Consider the following 23,853-nt stretch of genomic DNA (forward strand, 5'->3'; position numbering starts at 1 on the left):
TAATAAAACTATTGATAATGCTTCACAAATATATATACACTAAAATATACATAATAGTATATAAGATATAATATTTAAAGTATATATAATGTATAAATATATATATATATATATACATAATATAATACATAATATAGACACATTAGAAATAATAATAATTATTAATAATATTACCTAAATATACTCATATATGTATTAAAGATATATATATAACAACACACAATAATAATAATAATAAAATTAAAGTAGAATAACAAAAAAAAGGTAAAAAAAAGGGACTAAATTGAATTGGGAAACTAAATTTTGGGTCTAATTTAAAAGAAAATAAGGAGGAAAGGACTTATTAGAACGCGCATGAAACTGTGGGGGGCCAAAAGGGCAATTTGCCCGAAGCATTTAAAACGATGCGCATGGCTAGAGACTAAATTGAAAAGCTCGACAGAATTTAGGGCCGAATTAAAAGCAAAAAAAAAACTGATTGTAAATGCATGAAAAAGCGGAAGGGCTAAATGCGCAAATTGCCCTTCCGTTTAAAAAACACGCGAATCCTAATTGGAGCGGGTCGGGTCTACCCGACCCGGGGCCAAAACGACGTCGTTTTTCATTTTTAACTGGGGGATCAAAACGCACCGTTTTGGTCCCTACAAAAGCCAAATTTTTTTTAAAATTCATTTAAAATCGGGGTGAGGAAAAAAAAGAAAAAAAAGAAGGAGAGAAGAGGGGGAGGGGGAGGGAATCCGGCCACGGCCGGTCACCGGTCCGATTTCCAGACCATCGCCGGCGTCGGCGCCAGCCACCGTGCACGGTGGCGGGAAAAGGTAAAAAGCTCTCTTTTATTATTTTTTTTGTATTTTTATTTATATTATATATTTATGTATATAAATATAAATAGAGTAGATTGAATGTATAAACAAAAACGAAAAAAAAAACAGAAAACAATAGTCACCTTAGGGTTTTTTTAGCTTTCGACTTTAGTACCTTGGGTCTTCTGATTTGGTATGATAGTTGTGATTTCGTATAACTGGAATTGCTATTCTGTTTTTGCTGTTTTAGAATCGAATGTTTTTTCTTTTTATCAAAAAATTGTCGAATCCCCACATTTGTTGTTTTGACGGCTTTTTATAGTATTTACAAACCTTTTCTATTATTTACTGTCTTTTCATCTTAACTCCTTGCAGGTGCAGACGAATGGTGGCCAGAGTGGTGGTGACAGAGGGTGGTTGGGGGCAGAAGGTAAGTGGGGAGGCTAATTCGGCTCCGAATGCTAGGGTTAGGTATTTTCTGTTTTGGGTTTGAGGTTTCAAGTGGGTTTGGGTAATTGGGCTAATGGGTATTGGGCTGATGGTTGTAAATGGGTTTGAAGGTAAACAGGCTGATGTATGTTGGGTTTGGTAAAATTTTGGGTTTATTCTGTTGGGTTTTGGGGATGGGTTTGGATATAAATGTATTTGGACTGAGGATGGGTTAGATGGTTTAAGGGGTTTGGGATTTAATGTATTGGGTGTTGGGTTTTGGAGGTAGTGAGCTGGTGGGTTTTAGGGTTCTATGTAAATGGGTTTTGGGTTTAATGATTGGGCATTTGGGCCCGAGTAATTTATAAACGACCCAAAATTGGCCTATAACAAGAAAGAAGAGTACAAAAGATGGAGATAAAGACTAAACCCCGAAAACCCAAAAACAAAGAACCCTCAAAACGTAAACACAAAATTCTCTAAATGTGTTATGAGTTCTAATCTCTAATAGGTGTATTTTTCTAAGGTTGTAAAAGAGTCTATTTATAGGCTAAATTCATAGGTCAAATAATAATAAAATAATCTAAACTAATCAGTGTTTGATTGAAGTAAACAGAGTTTAACTGAAAGATTATTTTTCAAATTTGACTGAAAATAGGAGTCATATTTAACATGGCACAACAGAAAGAGATATGGAGAAAACGAGTCACCTTGTCATAGCCTTTAGTGAGATTTGAATTGTGTTGACAGGCTAACATTGATAAGGACTTGATACAATACCGTGCTAATACACTAGTGAATTAATTGTTATTATTTCGTCTTGAACCTCATATGTTCCATTACTCGGAGAAATAAACTCTAGTTTATCCTATCATAAGCCTTTAGCATATTGATTTAAATTTTATATATTAAATTGCTAAATATTTTCATATAATAACTTACATTTGACCAAAAGATTGTTAGTTAATTTATAAATATTAAATTACATCTTATATATTTTAAAATAATTTTATAATTTTATATATTTTTGGGAAAATAAATAAAACATTAATTTCTAAATAATACTTTAAGTTAATTACATCATAATCTCCAAATAATAACCCTTATTATAAATTAGCCCCAAACTTTAAAACATTCTAATTACATTCTCAAACTATAAATGTTATATCCATAAGGTTATTCCACTACTAAAATCATCAATTTAACTGTTATATTAGACATCATATTTCAAAGCATAATTTAAAATGAAATTTTAAAGAAAAGAAATGAATATTGTCGAAATAGATGTTGTAAAAATTTTCATTTTTATATTTCCAAAGCTTCTGCAAAAATGTTACCATTCACTTTCTCCTTTTTCGGTTTTACTTTATTTTTACTTTTTACTATTGAAAGTTATGTGCCTATGTTTTACTTTTCTTTAAAATTTTCATTTTAAATTATACCGCATAAAATTTGATGTGTCATTTAAGAGTTAAATTAATGGTTTTAATAATGGAAAGACTTAATTGATATAACATCAATTGTTTAAAGATATAATTAAAATGCTTTGAAGTTTAAAGACTAATTTACAACGAGGGTGATAGTTTGGAGATATCTAATGCAATTAACTCTAATAATTTAAATTTAACCTGAGTTGTTTAACTTTTTATTTCTAAAGTGAATATTGTGAAAATAGATATTAATTTAAATCAATAGAAACATTTCTATCACCGGTGAAGCAAAAGCTTGGAAAGAAACTCATCAAAGGGTTCTTTTTGCTTCGATGGTTTGCCTATATTCCAGTGTGCTTATGTCTGCCTGAGCCTCGATGCAAGTCCTCATTACTTCACTTATTTGGTAGTGAAGACTTGATTCAAACGAACACAGTTCCTTTCTTTCATATGGTTTGACTATCAATCAAGCATTCATATGATTTTCTTGATTTATATTTCTTAGGGTAAACTACCAAAATAGTCACTTTTGTTTACCTCAAGTTATATTTTAGTCACTTATGTTTGAAATGTTACGTTTTAGTCGCTTACGTTATCATGTTGTAACATTTAGTCGTTAATGGAAATTAATGGTGTAATAGTAAGCTAACATGACACGTTAAATCATCATTTCAAACAAAAATTTTAGGCTAAATTATATAATTGGTCCCCAATTCGTTTTGAGTAATTAATTTTTTTTTCTTTTATGTTGTTTTTATCTTTCCCTTGTCAAATAACCATCTCTAACAAGGTGGGATTCAGATGGGGGAAAAAAGGAACCATAGCTTGCATTAGATCAACTGGTCTCATGAACAGTTCCCCTTTCAAGATTTGAAAAGAGGCAAAATACTCAAAAACCTGCAAGCATGAAGTGACATGAAGACCCAACAAAGAGTAAATAACAACAATATCCATAAGATACCTTACAAAAACCAAATACAAATTACTAACTCAATGCAAAAGGCAGTATCTTTACAATCTAAAGGCAAGTAAACCAAATATATTCCACAAAGTATTCAACCATTTACCCTTTTCCGATAGACTCCGCAATCTTAATCGCTTCTCATAGTTAAAGAAAACTTTCCTTCTATACACCTCTACAATGGAAAATGAAAATGTACAATAATTTTTTTTCATTTTACTACTAATTAAAAGCAAAAAAAATGATTGAGAAAAACTTGAAAGAAGAGCAATAACCTCTCAAGATGAACTTAGAGTTATAGTCAGGGAGGGCTACTTTATGAAACACGGTTTTCAAACCATTGGTGGTAGATTCATCACTTTCCATTGACCATTTGGAGAAAGACAAAAAGGGTTTCCTGAAAAAAGCAAAACCCCAATCCGAAGTTAAAGTTGAGTACCACCAATAGATTGCACCTAAGATCAAACCAACAGTGATTCCATAGACCCATTTTACGAAAGTGCTGGAAAAGGAACCCATTTTATTATTGGGGTCAATGTTTGAAGTGTCGGTAAGAGGCAATGATGAGAACTGGCAGGTTAGGAGTCGTTGTTAGATAAGGGAGAGATGGAGCATCGATGGCAAGGATCGTCTAAAAGGGAAAAATGAGGAAAATAGAGGGAGAAGCAAAAGAGAATGAAAAAGAAAAAAAAAAGGAAAAAGGAAAGCTAAAAGAACATAAAAGAAAAAAATTAAATTGCTAATAATGAAAAAATATAGGGACTAATTGTATAATTTAACCTAAAATTTTCATTTGAAATTATGATTTAACATGCCACGGCATCTTTCCGTTACACCATTAACGGCAATTAACAGTTCAGCGACTAAAACATAACATTTCAAACATAAATGACTAAAATTAACCTGAAACAAACAAAAATGACTATTTTAATAGTTTATCCTATTTTTATTGGACTCTCCCGATTTCATCACACTTACTCGTTAAAAATAAAATATTTTAAATATATAATTACTGATTTTAACTTAATCTTAATTTTCCAAATTATTCTAATTCTTAATTAAAAAAGTTAGCATTAATAAACACATTTCAATTTAAAACATGATGTTTAATTGAAATTAAAGTAATGAAAAATTATTTTATGAACTCTTCTCATCACATTATTTATAGTCACTTTTAATTATTTAATGATATTTCAATAATTTTTTTCGTGTCATTTATACATAATTTTAGTAATATAAAAATTACCGAATTGTGTATTAATAACATGAAAAGAATTACTGAAATGCTATTAAATAATTTTTACCTTAGAACCCCAAGGTCCGGAGTTCGAGTTCGGGGTTCAAAGTAAAAAAAATTAAAATTATATATCAATGACATAAAAAATTATTAAAATGTCATTAATTTTAAAATGTCATTAAATAATTGAAAATAAACCATAAATGTTGTGAGAATGGTTCATAAAATAATCTCTCAATGTAATCACAATATCACACATGGAACAATTCTTATTGTTGGAGTCAAAATAAAATTATGAGTTAATTGTACTAAATATCTTTAAACTATAACAATCTTTATTCTAAATTAATTCTTAAATTTCAAATAATTTTAAATAAAATTTTAAATTATTGAAATTATATCAATTAAGTCCTTTCATCACTAAAATTATTAATTTGACTATTAAATAACACGCAAGATCTTACGTGATATAATTTAAAATAAAAATTCTAAGAAGAATGGATATTTTAATTTTATATTGTTCACTCTTTCTTTTTAATTTTACTTTATTTTTAATTTTTACTTTTATTGCAACATTTTATTTTAATTTCACTTTAATTTTAATTGCATAAGATGCTAAATGTCATTTAATTAGTTGATATAATATTGATAGTTTGGGAATGTAATTAAAATATTTAAAAATTTGAGAACCAATTTAAAATGAATATCATAATTTGAGATGTCTATTACAATTAACTCTAAAATTCCTTTTAAGGACTCGAATTTTAATTAATAAAGCATATTAACTATCAAAACTAAATACTTCCTTTTTCAGAAAGAAAAAAGAAACTGAAAAACTTAAAATAACCAAAGCAAATATTCCGCCCCCGAATTTTACCTCTTGGCCCAAGAAAAGAAGACAATTTTTCCCTGTATACCACCAACTTTAATAAATAACAAGAAGTATGCACTTATCTTTGGTTTCTTTGTTCAGTAATTGAAGTATTATTGTTATGATCAGAATCAAGACCCAAACACTTGAGAAATGCTAGTTTAGCAAGCCTGAAATAGTGACAGGGATGAAGGTCCAATTCCTGCTGATTTGGTTCCTTTCTTGAACTTCCCTCCATCTCTTCTCCTCTTACCATCCTCCTACTTGTTGTTTTTGTTATGCCTATCTCTCCCCTTATGCTCTGCCTTTCTATGACCTGAAAAAACATTATCCCTTAACCACAACTGTTACTATAATCATGCTTCAATTATTATCATTCCGCAAAGAGCGAAAGCAGAACTTCAAGTAACGGGAACAAGAACCTCAATGTGCTTTATGTAAACAAAACTTGGAGGTTAAGTCTCAAGATTCACACACAAAATGAATGACAACATTTCAAGTTTGCGTTTGGAATTCTAATCATACTAAGAACAGGCATTGCTTCTTAGAAATGGTTTACTTTTTTTTTTCATTGTTTTACGTAACCAGAAAGGGTCCCCATATACTATCAAATAATTAAAAAAAAAGGGCCCCAATAATCTTCACATTGTTTTCCCAAAATCCACTATATAATACATTTCTATATGTCTATAATATAAGAAATTTAAAAAAGGAAATAATAAAAGTTCATCCAAAACAATTGAAGAAAATAGAAAGAAATTCCAGTTTATACGTCAATTTCAACCATCAGGTAGCTCCCTGCTACCCATTTTTCATTTTTTCAAAAAAATAAATATTTCTTAATATCTAACGTTTCTTTCTTCTTGGCGAAGAAAATATTAACTCAAAATAAGCCATGTGTAAGACCCAATTGAATAAAAATGAAGAAGGGGGGCTGGATGAAGAACAAAGGAAGAAGTGGATACCTGGGAAGAAAAGGTTGTAGTTTGCTTGAAACCAGGTAGCTTGCCCAACTGGGAGTCAGGGGAAGATGAAGAAGAAGAAGAAGAAGTTTCGGGGAGATCGAAAGCGAAGAGAGTGAAGCCATAAAGAAGAAGCATGAGAAGTAGAAGGACGATTATTTGGATCCATATCAGCCAAGGGATTCTGTAGCTTTCAATCGTTACTTCATCCCCCAAATCATACATTTTTTGTTGTGGTCAAATAAAATACAAAAAAAAAATTGAGGGAAGAAAAGGAAGAATTTGAAGGTAGAAGGGAATCGGGGGTGGGTCCAAAATTGAAGTATTCCAATCTGAGAAACAGAGGATATTTATTTATTACGTTGCCCAAAGGTTTCTTATTTTTTTTCCAATTTGGAAAATAAAATAAATAAAAAATATTTCTGGTGTAAGTATCCTAAAACACATATTTATGTATATTTCTGGTGCAAAAGTCCACGCGCCCACTGGTAACCTAAGGCTGAGCAAGAAAATCCAGAATCCCAAAATCAAGTGTTTAAATTATTTATAAAATACAAGTTCAAATTTCTGCTTATCCTAACTAAATGGAATTCTATTTTTATTTACTTTATAATTCATTTTAATTGTTTTATTATATTCTTAAAATAACTCAAAGTTTCTATATCAATTTTTTCTTTTAAAATCACATAAATTATTTACTTGAAAATTTTTAAAATATTTATAATTTTTTTACTTTACTAAATAATATCAAAATCCATAAAATAAAATTTTATTTTATTAAAATAAACTAAAAATTTAAAATAAAAATCAAGAACCATATCAAATAATAATAGATGGTTCAGAAAACAAATAAAAAACTATAATCGAATCGATTTGATTTCACCCCTAGAGTTATAGTTATAAACAGATTAAATATCAAGTATTTAAATTTAAACAAATAATAATTACACAAAATTCATTTACATAGCTGGAAAGTGGAAATTAATATTTCAAAGTTGAATTTTTTTTTTGAGTAAATCGACTGGATTTATAAAGAAGAATCAAAACATAGACTGTCTCACTTGAACAATGGACCAAGGAGCAGACATAAAAGGATAAGAAATAAAAGAAAATCGGGCCTGGAAAGCCCAAGACCTCCTAACTGGACATCAACAAAGATAGCCCAAACAAAACCAAATTAAAATTAAAATTAAAAAAAAAGGAAACCTGCCCTAGAAACTTCCAGCCGATAGGAAAACAGCTATATCCCAAAACGTCTTATCTCTTCAATGCACCTGCACAGCTCTTTAACAGCAGAACCCTTCAAATCCCCCAAAATCTTTTAGCCTTCTGCTACACGTTTCCAAAAGATCATTTCATTTCCTCAGTCTGGAGCCCGTGGCCTTCTCCTTTCCAGAACTCTTCGAACATGCTCCGGAATTCCCCCATCCAGGTAATGACCTTCATTTTCTTTCAACGCTTCTTTTGCAATCACATGAGCAAAGGTGTTTTCTGACTTTGGAATATGGTGAAAGTTTATTTTCTGGAAGAAATGTTTCATATCTTGAATGTCCCTTATTATAGCCCCAATAATCGAGTTATCCCTGTCTGTACTCTGGCATTTTTTTATAACAGTTCTTGAATCTCCATTAATGTCACATTCGTGAAGACCCAATAGAATCGCTAACTTTACTGCTTGTGCTCCTGCATGTGCTTCCGCCGCGAACGGTGAGGCGACATTCTCATGGATAACCGACTTTGAAACCAAAATATCCCCTCGCATGTCAGGAACAAGCAGCCCCGAGGCAGACCTGGAGAGATGTTGGTCAAAAGCCTCATCGAAAAAAATGACTACTCTCGTCCTTTGATCTTCATGGGTAAAAATCCTTCCTAAATCAGAGATAAGTAATTTTTTTCTAAGCTTTGCAACTCTGAGACATAACTATTTATTTGTCGAGAGATTTCTCTGCCTGATCTATTTTTACTTTCGTGCAGCAATTGATTCCTGTTTGACCAGAGAAGCCAAAGCCCACAACAAAATAATCGGCACTGTTCGGTTGTTCCTCGCTTAAAGACTCAGGTGAGCCACTCCCAAATACTCTGAATGCTATTATTAAGCACCCAAGAGAAATTTAAATACCTCCAAGCTGCTGCCGATGTAGGACATATTCTGAAAACATGATTGCTGTCTTCCTCTAACTACCGACATCTGGGGCACCAGGCTTCATTTGTAACTCGCTTCAATTTCAGATTATCTAGCGTAGGGATATAATTCCAGGAAATTTTCCAGATTGTAACTTTAATTTTCGAAGGAATGTGTAAATCCCATAGTTTTCTGTAAAAAGCTGTGTTTTCGGTCTGTAAAATATTATCACTAGGAAGAGTAGTCCTGTAACACCCCTATCCCCTAACCGTCGCCGGAATAGGACGAGACATTACCAGAAATTAGGAATCGGATCAAAACGGTGAAATTTTGAACCCTTTCTTAAATAAAAGATCATTTATTTATATAACTAATATACACAAACAAAGATCGAATTTAAAACTTATAAAAGTAAACTTCCATAAGATGCTATATTCGCATGGCTTATATACAATAGTCAAAATATCATTTTACTTATAATCTATCCTATACATGCCATAAGCTAAGTCCAAATCACATGGTAGATAGTGTGACGAAGTGCTGACGATTCCCGAGCTAATAGTAAGAGTCAACGATTTACAAAAATAAACAGAGAAACATAACATTCAAAGTAAGCTTAGTAAGTCTTAAGCAATTTAAACAGTTGAACTTAAAAACAAACTAATGTTCGAAATCACATAACACTTTCTGAGTACAATATTATTTGGCAGATTATGCACAAAAACATATCATTTTACTCTGTTTATATTCAAACTCATATAAACATAGTATTTACAAGCTTCTAGATTAACTTTAATTCTTTCAAATTTCACTAGTGTATCATTTCTTACCCACACTTACTTTCAACATTCATAGTTAAATGGCATATCGAAAACTATCTTGTAACTTTACATAATAACTGAATGCATACATATACAAATATACATATGAATTTATAAAATCTTTTCATATGCTTCTCACCCGTCAGATTAATCTCACATATAATATATATATATGTATCAAATACCAGAATCACTTAATGTGTAATACGAGTTCAATTTATCATCTTAACATAGGATCTCGTAGTCATATACTTTATCAAATTCACTAACACTTGGCCTGCGAGGTATAAAACCCGAACATAATACCAGCACGAAGCCTACGGGACTTTAAACTTAGATATAATACCAACACTAGGCCTGCGGTATTTAACTCGGATATAATACCAGCACAAAGCCTGCAGGATTTAACCCGAATATAATTCTAGCATATAGCCTGCGGGTCTTTAAGCCTGGATACACATCAAATATCATGCATATTTAATCATATATTAACACATCTCATTCAACATATCACATTAGTAGTCATTTGCTACATTCGGATATAAGTTTCATATGAATACTATCATTTACATTTCGATTCACACCAATCATCAAATTCATTTAATTCACATTTACTTAATTAGGTTGTTCGTACCTGAATAATTTACTTTACGGAACGAATCCACATATCATATTAGCCCATAGTCTTATAGCACCACACTCTTAACAGTTTACCTCATCGAAGTTCACATTTAATCACTTTAGTGCCAAGCCATATTCGGCTACCACAAAGGACTAATAATAATAATTTTATACACATCATGGTTTTCTTTAGATATTTAATAATCACAAATCGTGATATCTCTACCAGTACATATACGACATAATTTATTCATTGTAACACTCATTTAGTGCATCAAATTTCCAAATCTAATTCAACTTAAGCATAATAGTCATAATCGGCTTATAGCCTTAAATCATTACATATTCGGCACATTAACCAAATAAAATTTACATTCTCCTTACCATATTAATTTAACTCTTAGGCATATAAAAGGGAATCAAGCTTAAACACTTAAGAACTTACCTCGAAGGTTGCCGAACGATTACAACGGCTATTCGATTACTTTCTCTTTTCCCTTATTCGAATTTGCCCCTCTATGCTCTTGAGCTTAAATTCAAATATTTTAAACTAGTCATTATTCAACTATTCAAGCATCACTTTCAAAATATAATATATATATATATATATATATATATACATTCAACTTTTACACCTACTGATCGTAGTAAGCTTATAAGAAATCAATAAGCAACTTATTAACAATTTTTTTTTTGTCAATGTTTACCACATAATCATAATTCTACTGCAAGTTGTCTTCCTGAGCAACAGTCACTAAATCATTTATAACTGAAGCTACGAAACTCCAAATTAAGTGTCTTTAATTTTCTCTGAAAATAGACCCATATATATTTTATCCATAAAATTTTCAGAATTTTTGGGTTGGCCAATCAATACCATATTTTTCTTCAATTTTCTTTTGTTTCATTGTTTGACTAATCTGACCACTCTTCACTATGAATCAAATTTCTCATTGTACAGAATTCAAAATATGTTCTCGTTTATTTCATTTGAAACTAGACTCATTAAGGAGTTTAAGAATATAAATTTCATCGTAGGACCATTTTTGTACAATTTATAATGATTTTATAAAAACAGAACAGAGGATCTAGAAGTCATTCTGACCCTGTCCCACATCACTTCAAATATCTCATTATCGGAAATTCTTGTTTACACGGTTTCTTTTATAATAAACTAGACTCATTAATCTTTAATTATATAATTTATTATGCTTCTAACTCATCTCCCACAATTTATGGTGATTTTTCAAAATCACGTTACTGCTGCTGTCCCAAGTAGATTTATTACCAAATCACTCTTTCACACATACCTTGCATGTATGTTATTTAAACATGCATATCACAAATCCATCATCACATACCTATAATTTCACTTAAGCATAAACTCTATTTTATCATTTTAAAGCACAAACATTACTCAATATTATCCAAGTTCACACACAACATGTTAGCCGATTTTCCCCCTTAGCATCTAAGGCACATGCATGCTCATTTACTTAGCTCAACTTCACCTCTCTTCCATTATTCATCAAAAGAACATGAAACAACAACCATTTTCCTCATTTCAATTCATGACCGAATGCTCATAACACAACTAAAAATCAAAAATATGTTTCATGAGTTAAGGTATAATCAAGAAGCACCCATGAACATCAAAATAGAAGTAAAGTACCAAGAACTTACCTTCAATTTTCCTCCTCCTAGTGACCAAATATTCAAGGGTTTCTTCCCCTATTTGCTCTCTCAATTTTCGGCTATGAAGAACCAAGAATGAACAAAAACCTTCCTTTTACTTCCCTTTTGTTATTCTTATTATTCTTTATTCCTAAACATTTTATTCCTAAACCTATGCCATAACTTCAATAAAAAAAATTTGCACATGTTGTTCATCATGACCATCATCCATTATAATTATTATAACGCTAAAATACATATATTATCTAATACTCATCACCTTGGCCGGCCACTACACATAAAATGGGAGGTTTGACATGTAAATCCTCCTATTTTACACTACTATTTATTTGGCCACTACAAATTAGCCTATAGCATTTTCAGAAATTTTCACATAAGTTCTATTTCAAAATTTCACTCACAAATGACAAAATCAAAGCATGAAATTTTCACACATGCACTTTCACATGTAATAATCACAGAATATAACATTTAATTATTTTTGTGACTCAATTTTATGGTCCCGAAACAACTTCCCGACTAAGGTCAAATTAGGCTGTCACAAGTCCTTTGTAATAGTTTGTAGGCACTTCTAACCGAAAAGGTACCTGATGGCTCTCCACCCTAAGCTTGGAAATCATCATGTAGAGACCTTGCCAAAGGGATCAACATAATATTCTTTGCAATATCCTCATCAAAGGTATTAAAAATTAAATTTGTTTTCCATGTTCTATTTCCTTCCTCAATCAAGTCTGAGACTAACTCAATATCTGTATTTCCTCTTTGATGCTGTAACATTTCCTCGTCGTAACCTGGTATCCAGCGATCATCCCATATGGAGATACAATTCCCCTTGCCTATCCTCCAGCACAGTCCTTTCTCCAGGACTCCTCTGGCAGACCAGATACCTTTCCAGATAAGCGAAGGTAGATTTCCTAATCGCGCCTTTAAAAAATCTGTCGACGCATAATACTTGGCTTTCAAAACCCAAGCTAACAAAGAATTCGGATGAGTAATTAAACGCCAACCCTGTTTAGCTAATAACGCAATATTAAAATTATCAAGTTTTCGGAATCCAAGACCACCTTCTTCTTTGGAAGTACACATATCCTTCCAGGCACACCAATAAATGCCTTTCTTATCCCTACTTTTTTGCCACCAAAATTTTGCGATTAATCTCTCCAATTCCGTACATAAGGACTTAGGAAGTAGAAAGCACGACATAGAATAAGTAGGAATGGATTGAATAACCGCTTTAATGAAAACCTCCTTACCATTTTGAGAAAGATGTTTAATACTCCAATTATCAATCCTTTGTTGCATTCTGTCTTTCAAATGTTGAAAAGACGCTCGTTTCTTTCTCCCCACCAAATTAGGCAAACCTCAATACCGTTCAGGATCAGTTGAACAGCGTACCTCAAGTACTCTAATTACCAAGCTTATATCCCTTTCTCGAGTGTTTGCGCTAAAAAAAATCGTAGATTTGGAAAAATTAACCTTCTGTCCCTAACAACCTTCATATTCGTGCAAAACCTACTTTAAAAAAATCACCCCTCTTTCTGTAGCCTCACCAAACAGAATGCAATCATCTGCAAATAATAAATGTGAAACCTGTGGACCACTTCTGCTTGCCTTGACACTACGGATGATTTTATCCTTCAATGCTGATCTCATAAGACTAGATAGGCCTTCCCCACAGAATAGAAATAAAAATGGGCTAAGTGGGTCTCCTTGTCTAAGAGCTCTAGAAAGATTGAAGGTGGAACCAGAAAAACCATTAAAAACTACCGAGTAAGAAACTGTAGTAACACATTTCATTATCAAGTCTACCTAATCGGAGTCAAAACACATTTTCTTCATGACCCTTTCGACGAAGCCCCGTTCAACCCCGTCATATGCCTTGCTCATATCCAATTTAACTGCCATAAAACTTTTCTTCCCTACTCTTTTATGTTTCAAAGTATGAAGAAGTTCTTAAGCCAGAATCACATTATCAAAAATCAGTCTCCTTGGTACAAAAGCACTTTGTGCTAAATCAATACATTTATCCATCACCAATCGGAGACGATTTGTAAATGCTATCAATTTTTATAATACATTACACAAACTAATAGGATGAAATTGTGTAATATTAGAGGGATTCACGATTTTTGGGATTAACATAATATTTGTCTTGTTAATAAGACATGACATCTTCGCCAATAATTGGCCAGCATTTCTGATAGAAAAGTGTTGGAAAATCGTCCTCACCTGGTGCTTTTGTAGGACCCATCTCTTTCAATGCATTAAGAATTTCCTCCTTTGTAAAGTTAGCCCTAAGTTTTGAATTATCCTCCTCAAAAATGCATCGATCAATGCTTGACAGAATGTGATCATAGTTCCCTCTCCTTCCAGCTAGAAACAGCTCTTGAAAATATGATCTTGCTATCCCCTCCATTTCTTCAATAACTTTAGTTTCCCTGCCATCATCATATTATAGCTTCCGGATACAATTCTTTCTCCATCTTTGTGTTGCCTGCCTATGAAAAAAGGCAGTATTCTTATCCCCTAGTTTCAACCAGTTAACTCTCGCCCGTTGCTCCCAATACCTCTCGTCCTTTTCAATTTCAAAATTAAGGTCTACCTTCGTATCAATAAGATCTGCCAGATTCTCTTCGTTTCTGTCTTCTCCTAACAATTTTGTCAGCTTTAAATGTAACATCTCCTTCTTTGCTTTTCTATTGTATCGGATTCTAGTCGCCCATTTGAGCAACCCTCTTTGGACATCTTGTAACTTGTTTAGTAAGTCACCTGAGGAAATTTCTCAGATATTCTTGACTTCACCCATAAATGATTCTTCTAACACCCACCATGCTTCAAATTTGAACTTTCTCATTACACACCTCTTATCTTCACGTTTAGTATTGATGAGCAATGGACAATGATCAGAGAAGGAATGTGGCAGATGCTTGACTTAAAAATCTGGGAACAAAGCTAACCAGCTATCCGTAGCTACACCTCTATCCAACCGTTCTTGAATATTCGTCTCTGGCAAATTACCCCTTTCCCATGTAAACCAATTCCCAGAAAAGCCAATATCCATTAAATTGCAATCCTCTAACGCCCTTCTAAATGCTTCCATTCTTCGTTCCTCCCGCGGTGATCCCCTTCTTTTCTCACATCCATACATGATCTCATTGAAATCCCCACTTACCAACCACGAGAGTTCCTCAGTTTCACTCAGTTGTCTTAAAAGAACCTACGTAGCATCTCTATCATTGTGATAAGAAGAACCATAAAATCTGATAAATCTCCATTTGGTTCCTTCATCTACATCATCAACTATCACATCAATATGGCTAATCGAATAGATTTGGAGTAAAACACTGACATCTCATTTCCATCCTAAACACAATCCACCTCTAGAACCACGTGATCCGACTTCAATCCCATTTAAAAAACCACAACTTCTTCAAACTTTTTCCATTTGACTCTTGCCAATTTTTGTCTCCATAAAGAAGACCTGTTGGGGATTATATAACTTCAACGTATGTCGAAGTCTTTAAACTGCCTGCTGGCTTTCCAAGCCACGGACATTCGAGGTTAAGATTTTCATTGTGCTTGGTCAGCTTGCCTTTTGGCAGCCACTGATAATAAATGAGTGGGTTCCTTTATACCTTTATTTCTCTCATCCATGAAGTTTACCCTATCTTTTCCTGTCAATCCTTCAACATCCCCTCTCTGTCGTTTGTTTCCTTCCTCCCTCATCAATACACTATCCTCAATATCATGATCCATAGTATTAAAACTATCCGCCATCCCTGAGTTCTCTCATTGAATGCGAGATTTATACCTTCTCCCTTCTAAATTTATTCCCAAAATGGGATCTATATTGCTTCTAATTCCTAATATCGTATCAGGAATTCCTAGATTATTTCCTGACATTGGAGGTCCCTCCTGATTCTCACCCCATACTTCTTCCCCTTCCTCACGTAACCAAACACTCTTCATAGTTAAGGCCCTTCGAGACTGAGCCCACAACGTTATATCGCATCCCATTTCTGCTACTTCGACCCCTAATGCCATTTTTGCTTCACAAAATGAATCACTATATCCCAAACAACCACAATAGAAGCAAAAGAGAGTCAGTTGTTCATATTTAAATCGAACATATAAACACTGACCATTAAACATAAGTTGCTTCTTTCTTCTCAAAGACCGCCTTATATCTACTTGAACTCGAATTCTCATAAAATTGTATTCTCTTTCCCCAACTTAGAACCATCATACTCCATAAAAACCCCAATGAAATTCCCAATTTGCAGCGCCAATTGTTTAGAGAAAAAACCAAAAGGAATATCATGGATTTGAACCCAAAAGGGTGAAGAAATTAAAGGGACTTTCAATGGATCTTCCCTGCCTTGCAACTTGTATAGCAACAGTAAATGGTTGTTAAAGGTCCATGGTGAACCTTTTAAAATCCTTTCCATATCCATAATATGAAAAAATTTAAACAAATATCTTTTTTCCCCTAAATCTCGAATTTGAACACCACGGACAGGATGCCACAGGTTTGCTATTGTACTTTTCATTACTGGAAAATAGATGACACTAGCTGTTAAAAAACAACCCACTAATTGAAAGAACCCCCTCTCCCTCTCTAGATCTGTTTCCCATTGAATTTGCAAAACCTCATCTTCCTCCTCATTAATTGAAAGTTCAGCAAAATCAGATTCCATAATTGATACTCGTGACGAATAACTACTGTGTGAACCCAAGACAAAAGATGCAAAAGGGCACCACTGCGCAGACCAATTAATACAAGGACAAAAACAAAAAACCCTAAAACCTGCCAGAGATAGCAGACAGAGACATGCTAGAGATAGCAGACTTGGTTTCAACATCTAATATTATTATTAAAGTTGAATTTTTGCGTTAACTAAAATTTTGTTTAAATTTTAATTTATAATGAGGTTTAAATATAATAAATAAGAACATAATTTAATTTAATAAAATAGTTATTTTTAAAAAAATAAAATCTTATCATTAATCTAGTTGACTAAAATGATTAATTCTTTGATATACCTAACCAAATACACATTTCCAGTAAGGCTGAATCCTGATCAGAAAAATAAAAAAATGTTGTCGCCTTTTCTTTTTCCTTCTTTAAACTTCTACAATCGAAAATTGCGGCAAAATAAATTAAGATAAGGAGATGATGTGCTAATTATTGTTGTTTCTGGTAATTGTAGCGGGTTTAGTATCGATAAAGGTTTCTTTTCGAAATTATTTACGGAAATCAACCGTTTTTAAAAATAAAAATGGGATAGATTAAAATTTTAAAAATGCGCTGATGTGAACGTATTTTCAAGTGATAATGCAAAAATATATTTCTACATCAGCGTTTTTTTTCTTTCAGGCAAAAGCGCGCTGACGTGAACATACTTTTGACTGTGTAATCTCCAGTGGGTTATTTGCTAATTAGAGCCTAGATTTAGGGTTTGATTAGAGTTTAGGAAAATTTAAATTGTGGTATTAGGTTTTTAATTGTTTATGGTTTAGAGTTTAGAGAGAAATTTCTTGGAAAGTATAAATAATAATAATTCAAACAAAAATAAAAATTTTAGAGAGCTTTGAGAGTTTTTTTGAGAAATTTAGAGAGAAATTTAAAAGAATAATAAAGTTTAGTGTGAAAAAATGGGTCAAGGTTTTATACTCTTTTTTTTTTAAAAAAATTTACCGTTGCGGGAAAACATGGCCAAAAGCGAATCCTCGTCAGTGCTTTTTAGTAAAGCGCGTCTACGTAAGTGTGCTTTTGTCTGGCATGAGGAAAAAAGCGCTAATGTGGAAGTGTTTTTTTGTGTTATCTACTAAAAATGTGTCCATGTTAGCGAATTTTTAAATTTTCGGTCTAACCCATTATTATTTTTGAAAACGACCCATATTCATAAATAATTTTGAGAATGAGCCTTTACTGGTACTAAACCCAATTGTTAGCACTGTTTATTTTCAATAGCCTGGAAAAATTAATTTGATAGTAATGTGAATTTTTCTTAGAAAAAAATCACAGTAAAAAGTAAAAAAGAAAATTATTTTTAAGCGAACAAATGATTTCGAATGATCAAAATTCACGAGTTAGTACACAATTTAGTTTTAATAGAATTATTTTTGATCGATTAAGGCTTTTTAAATTTTGATTAATGATTAATTCAGTTTAAAATTGTTAATAATAAAAAGGACCAATATATTATATAAGGTCAAAATATAAAAATTAAATAATAGATTTAAATCTAATTGGATTTATACACTGCATTTAAAATCATAATAGATTTACATATTTTTAAATTAAAGTATAAATAAATAAGTAAAAAAATTGAAGAAAGAGAAGCTTTTTTTTGTTTCCATGTCAAACTCAAGTTTGGGCGGACGTTATTTGACATCAAATCATCTTATATTCTTCTTGATTTTTTTGTTGGTTTTTTTTTTTCATTTTCAAAACTTTCTTTCTTTTTTTTTATTATCACTCAAGTCTCGTTTTTTTTGGATGTAGTGTTTATTATGATGGTTTTAAATTAGTGTTGTTATTGTGTTATTTATTGTTTTATTTTCTTTTTGAATTAAAACAAAAAAAATATTGTAATGATAATTTTTTCATGTTTTAAATTTATTTAAAAGAACATGTAAAAATTTCTATTAATGTAAATTATTTCAATCAGTTAAAATATTTTGAAAAATTTTTAATTTAATTAACGATTAAAACTTTTATGACTTTTGGATATTAACCCTTCCGGTGGTTTTGAACACACTTAAGTACAACATCGTAGAGACAAGAAGCGTGTTTAAATCACGATCCTTGCAGACGCGTGGCGCCTACCTCAATCGTGTTACATGTCAACCATGCACGACACCGTCCTTGGAGTAAGCGACCGCAGAGGAACAAGAAAAAGCGTAATGACTAAAAAAGGCTAACGGAACAGTAAAAGGCACCGAGTCTACGCCACGCGCTAACAAGGTGGGAGTACTGTGTAGTAACGTGCCTCCTTGACTCACGTGCAAACAACGTGCCCTTCTTGGTAATAATAACATAATAAAAATTAGATTTATGAGACACCCTAATGTAAGTAAAAAATTGTAAAAATTAAAATTAATTTATGATTTGATTATAATGATTAAGATTTTGTATCATGTTTTGTATTTAAATGTTATTATAATTAAATTTTATTGATTTATTATATGAAAGTGATAAAAAATTATAAAATATAATTTTATTTGTATATTAAAGATTATTTTGATAATTTTATAATTAAGTGTTTAATTGACGGATGGCCTCATCTTAATAAAATATTTAATATATATATATATATATATATATATATATAAAAAGAAAAAGGGTAGACAAGGGACCAAGAAGCTTATACAATATTTAATTCTTGGTTAAATTTTATTATTAATCTTTTCATTTTGTAAAAGTAGTGAATTTAGTTTCTATATTTTAATTTGATTAATTTGAAATAATATGTTTGTTGTATCAAATTTTGGGAATAACAAATTTAACTTAATGACTTAACATTTATTGTTTGTGAGGATTGAAGTTTTAAAATTTAAAAAGTACAATGACTAAAATGACCAATTTAAAGTATAGGGACTAAATCCATAAATTTCATAAAATATAAGGATTAATAGCATAGTTTAACCTTAATTATTTTAAGTAGTCAATACAACTTTATGTATTGCTATTTGCATTCTTGATTTTGTATTCACATGTCAACTTGATTCTAGGTTTTGGAGTTTTAACATTTTAATATTCAACTTTAATTTGATTAATTTTAATTCTTTTAATTTTAATTCTTATACTTTTTGAATTAGTCGGTTTTAGTCTCTATACTTTTCAAATTTATAAATTTTAGTGTTGATCAAATGGTTGCAATTAAATTTGTTTGGTTAAATTCTACTATTAGTCCTATATTTACGCGTAAAGTTAGAGATTTAGTCCATATTCTCTAACTGGATAATATTTAGTCACTTTATTTTTTTAATTTCAATTTTAGTTTTAATGTAAACATAATCATTTATTCTATTAATTGGTTTTTAGTAATATGTGAAGATAACAAGCTAACATAGTATTACATATACGATAACATATTTGATACATCAAATTTTAAAATAAAAAACTTAATAAATTTAATAATTATTAATATATGAAGATTAAAATTTTAAAATTCTAAAATTAAAGTGCCAAAATGACAAATTTTGTCATGTTTAGTAGGTCCTACATAGGTTTATTCTGATTTGGTGCATTTTTCATCAAATTCAAGAGGATAAGTGAACTTTTTTTTTTTAACCACCTCCGGGTTTAAATACATCCTCAAATGGTAGTTTTGACAACATTTGCTTTTCTTTCAACTATTAATAAAAATCCATCAAAAATCCATCATCTTTTAATCTCGTATATCAAGTGATTCAAGTTTTAATAAACACTAATATATCAATTTCACATTTGCATTTAAAGATATCATTCTCCTCTATGTTTTTTCCTAAAAACTTTGATTGTAAACCAAGTAATACATTTGTTCACACTTTGATGCACACTCACTACAACAAGTTCCTTAATGAACAAATAATTATTAGAACTCATAATGCATAACTTATACAAGTTTCTCAATTAATAGATAAGTGTTATAACCTATACAAGTCTCAAGCATATATATAGTAATTTCAATTTGTTAACATACTAGATCTGTTACAATCAGTCTCCCTATTAAAGTAGCAATTAAAGCAGGATTAATAAAATCTAAAATACTGTGGAGATAACAAAAATAAAGTCTTTAGATATAATCTAATCTCCTTATTTCAGGGGATCCGATTCATTCCATATTCAAGATATGTTGCTTCAAAAAGAGCTACCACATGTTTATAAATATCAACAAAGATTTTGTTTAAGATTATCAATACAAAATAAGACAAGTAACTTGCACAATGCTAAATGCAATGTACACTGCATGTGGCACTGGTCATATAATTGTCTCGGCACTTATAGTCAACAAACAACGGTTGATAGACCTTGTACGAAGCTTTCGCCAAAATATTTTGGCCCATACACTGCAATTACTAGAAGGGTCGAGAGTCCACCTTTCATTTCATGTTTCTCAACTAAAGAAACATATTGGAGCGACTCTTACTCAGCCGCAACTTTCTATTTTAGCTGCAGATGGGAGCTTTGCTAAGGAACCAGAGAAAATCTTAGTTCGAATAACGACCAAATGTGGTAACCGGGCAGTGACTGAAGTGTTGGTGCAATGGACAAACACTTTCCCTGAAGATGATACTTGGGAGTTCTTATATAAGTTGCAGAAGTATCCAAATTTTAATCCTTGAGGACAAGGATTCACTTCTGTAGGCAAGTATTTCTGCATGGGAAAATCAATGAGCCAAATTTTTACTGAATATTTAGTTTAATTTTGTTGGGTTAGTATTTAAGCCTGTAGCTAGCTAGTCCAGATTCTAGCGAGTCTTTTAATAATTTTACTTCTTTACTTAGGCTTATTGTTGGAAAATGCAGTTAGTTTGTTACAGATGAAAAAGTGTGACCGAGAATATAGGGAAATGTTGCGGATGTCACGTAAGGAAATTTCATTTGCTAATGTCTTTCTCTCTCTCTTCTTTACCGGAAAGTTTTCTTACCTAACTTATTCACACATTTTATGGAACATCTGGTGGGCATGGGATATCAGCTGTATCAAGATGGAGCCTCAACTACCGCCTTAAAGACTTAATTGACATAGTTATACAAAAGAATGTGGTAACAAAATTCGCCCTCGAATGTGGAAAAGATACGATGGATGAGCTTTCGCTGACAACGTATTTCAATGAAAAAAAAAAGAAAAAGAAAAACACAACTGGGGGCATGGAAGAATTTAATTAACAGTCGTCAACAGAGGAGGATTTGAGCGTGATGATACTGCTGCGGGGGAATACTGAGATTAAGGGCCTACATGGGGAGTTGGCTTACATTAGGGCCTGATTCCTCAAGTGGGCGGAGTCGTCAAGTCCATTCATTACATGTTATGCCCCCGTGGTAATAAAATAATGGACGTCCCATCACTATATCTATATTACCATATAAAAATGAAATGTTTTTTATTTTATTTTTTTTAAAGATTTTATGAGGCATTGGTTTAATTGGTTAACTTGAGGTTTTGAGATCTTTGAGGCATCAAGTTTGAGTCTCGCTAAATATAAAATGAGTGAGTTTTTAGTTAATTTTTCAGTTTTGAGTCTTAATTTTTATACATTAATTTTTTATTTAATTTAATATTTTAAATTTTGTAATGTCATTAATTAATTTAAATATTTTATTTTGATTAAATTATTATTTTTTAGGAAATTGGCATAAATTTTAAAAATTATTCAGTTTTGACTTTTTATAGTTATATTTTAATTTTGACATAATTTAATATATTAGTTTTGTAATGTTAATGATTAACTTAAATATTTTATTTTAATTAAAATGTTGACGTGAACTTTTAAGAATTATTAATACTGTTAAAATCAAATCTATTATAATGCTATTTTTATCATATTGCTATTGAGAGAGTGTTTTTAAGAAATTTTATAATACTTTATCAAAAATTTAATAAAAAATATTAATAGTATTAATAATACTATTAAGTTTTTAAATATAAAAAAAACTAAAATTTTAAAAATAAAGTTTACGCAATAATTTGATGTTTTAAATATAAAAAAAACTAAAATTTTAAAAATAAAGTTTACGCAATAATTTGATGAAAAAATAAGTAATCTAACCTAAAACACGTGACATCATAAAGCTGATAATAAAGAGGTAAATGAGGCAGACACCAAAGGGTTATGTGATATATCCTCCACCTCCAGGACCAGCTAGCTGGATATTTTCAAATTAGTTTTTTTTTTTGTTTTGTTTTTATTGAATACATCACTCGCTCTCAATAATTAAAGGTTAAGGATTTTCTTTTGTTTTTTTCTCACTTAATCTAGGGCTCTAAGGCTATAGGCTATTGAAAGACAACATAAATAAAAATTTGATATAACTATATCTTGTACTATGTGCTTAGTTATTGAATTATATTTAATATCTTTAATGAATATAACTTGTGTATAGAGGTGATCATGGGCCGGGCCGGGCCGGGTTCGGGCTGGGCCCAAGTAAAATTTTAGGCCCGTCTACTAGGCCGGGCCCGGCCCGCCCAAATATGGGCCTAAAATTTTACCCAAGACCGGCCTGAAATAAAATTACTAAGCCCGAGCCCGGCCCGGCCCGACCCATATTAATTTTTTTTTCTTATTTTATTAAATAAAAAAATTTAAAAATATAATAAATCAAATATATTTAAAACATAAAAATAAATATTAAAACAAATAAAATAATACTAAAACAATTCTTAAGACAATACACAAATTAACAATATAATAAAAAATAGTTATATTAAAATTTAAAATAATTAAAATAAAAACAAAAATATATTAATATATAATTGGTAGGGGCGAAGCCTTGCCAAAAAAACTCTTACAGAGGTCTGCCCGTTTTTAAGCAGACCTCGTTTTTTGCCCAAACCCATTTTTCGACCTATATTTTTACCCAAACCCTCCCATTTTTCTAAGGGCCTTGGTAGGGTAGGCCAAACCCATGATCACTTCTACATGTACTATTCTACTCTATCATAGGTTACATTATTCGTCTAAATTTAAAGATTTATTCAAAAAATAAGAAAGTTTATATAAAATATACTTAAAAATAGATTTGAATAAAAATAAAGTCCATTTTCTAAAAGGCTCAGGCCTCGGATAAGATTTTTTGGCTCGGGCACGGCTTGAATTTGCCTACATTTTTTTCACTGGTGTTTTCCTACCATTTTACTATTATATTACTATTATTTTGTTATTATTATTTAGATATTATATAACTCT

General features: G+C 31.2%; 1 protein-coding gene and 2 long non-coding RNA genes across 3 annotated transcripts; 1 reads left to right on the forward strand and 2 right to left on the reverse strand.

Moving 5' to 3' along the window:
• Positions 1-3,681: 3,681 nt before the first annotated feature.
• On the reverse strand, positions 3,682-4,118 carry LOC108466840 (uncharacterized). The gene is made up of 2 exons (XR_008274021.1): positions 3,899-4,118; positions 3,682-3,798 (listed from the first exon to the last, which is right to left on the reverse strand). It is a non-coding gene; the product is annotated as an uncharacterized LOC108466840 (long non-coding RNA).
• A 1,435-nt stretch (positions 4,119-5,553) lies between these two features.
• On the reverse strand, positions 5,554-7,030 carry LOC108466663 (uncharacterized). Its single transcript, XM_017767043.2, has 2 exons — positions 6,697-7,030; positions 5,554-6,047 (listed from the first exon to the last, which is right to left on the reverse strand). The coding sequence occupies exons 1-2, from the start codon at positions 6,916-6,918 to the stop codon at positions 5,811-5,813; spliced, it is 459 nt and encodes a 152-aa protein (XP_017622532.1). The 5' UTR covers positions 6,919-7,030; the 3' UTR covers positions 5,554-5,810.
• Positions 7,031-20,860: 13,830 nt separating this feature from the next.
• On the forward strand, positions 20,861-22,258 carry LOC128289441 (uncharacterized). The gene is made up of 2 exons (XR_008279087.1): positions 20,861-21,529; positions 21,642-22,258. It is a non-coding gene; the product is annotated as an uncharacterized LOC128289441 (long non-coding RNA).
• Positions 22,259-23,853: the final 1,595 nt, after the last annotated feature.

Source organism: Gossypium arboreum, chromosome 2, assembly GCF_025698485.1.
Source record: "Gossypium arboreum isolate Shixiya-1 chromosome 2, ASM2569848v2, whole genome shotgun sequence".
Lineage (NCBI taxonomy): Eukaryota > Viridiplantae > Streptophyta > Magnoliopsida > Malvales > Malvaceae > Gossypium > Gossypium arboreum.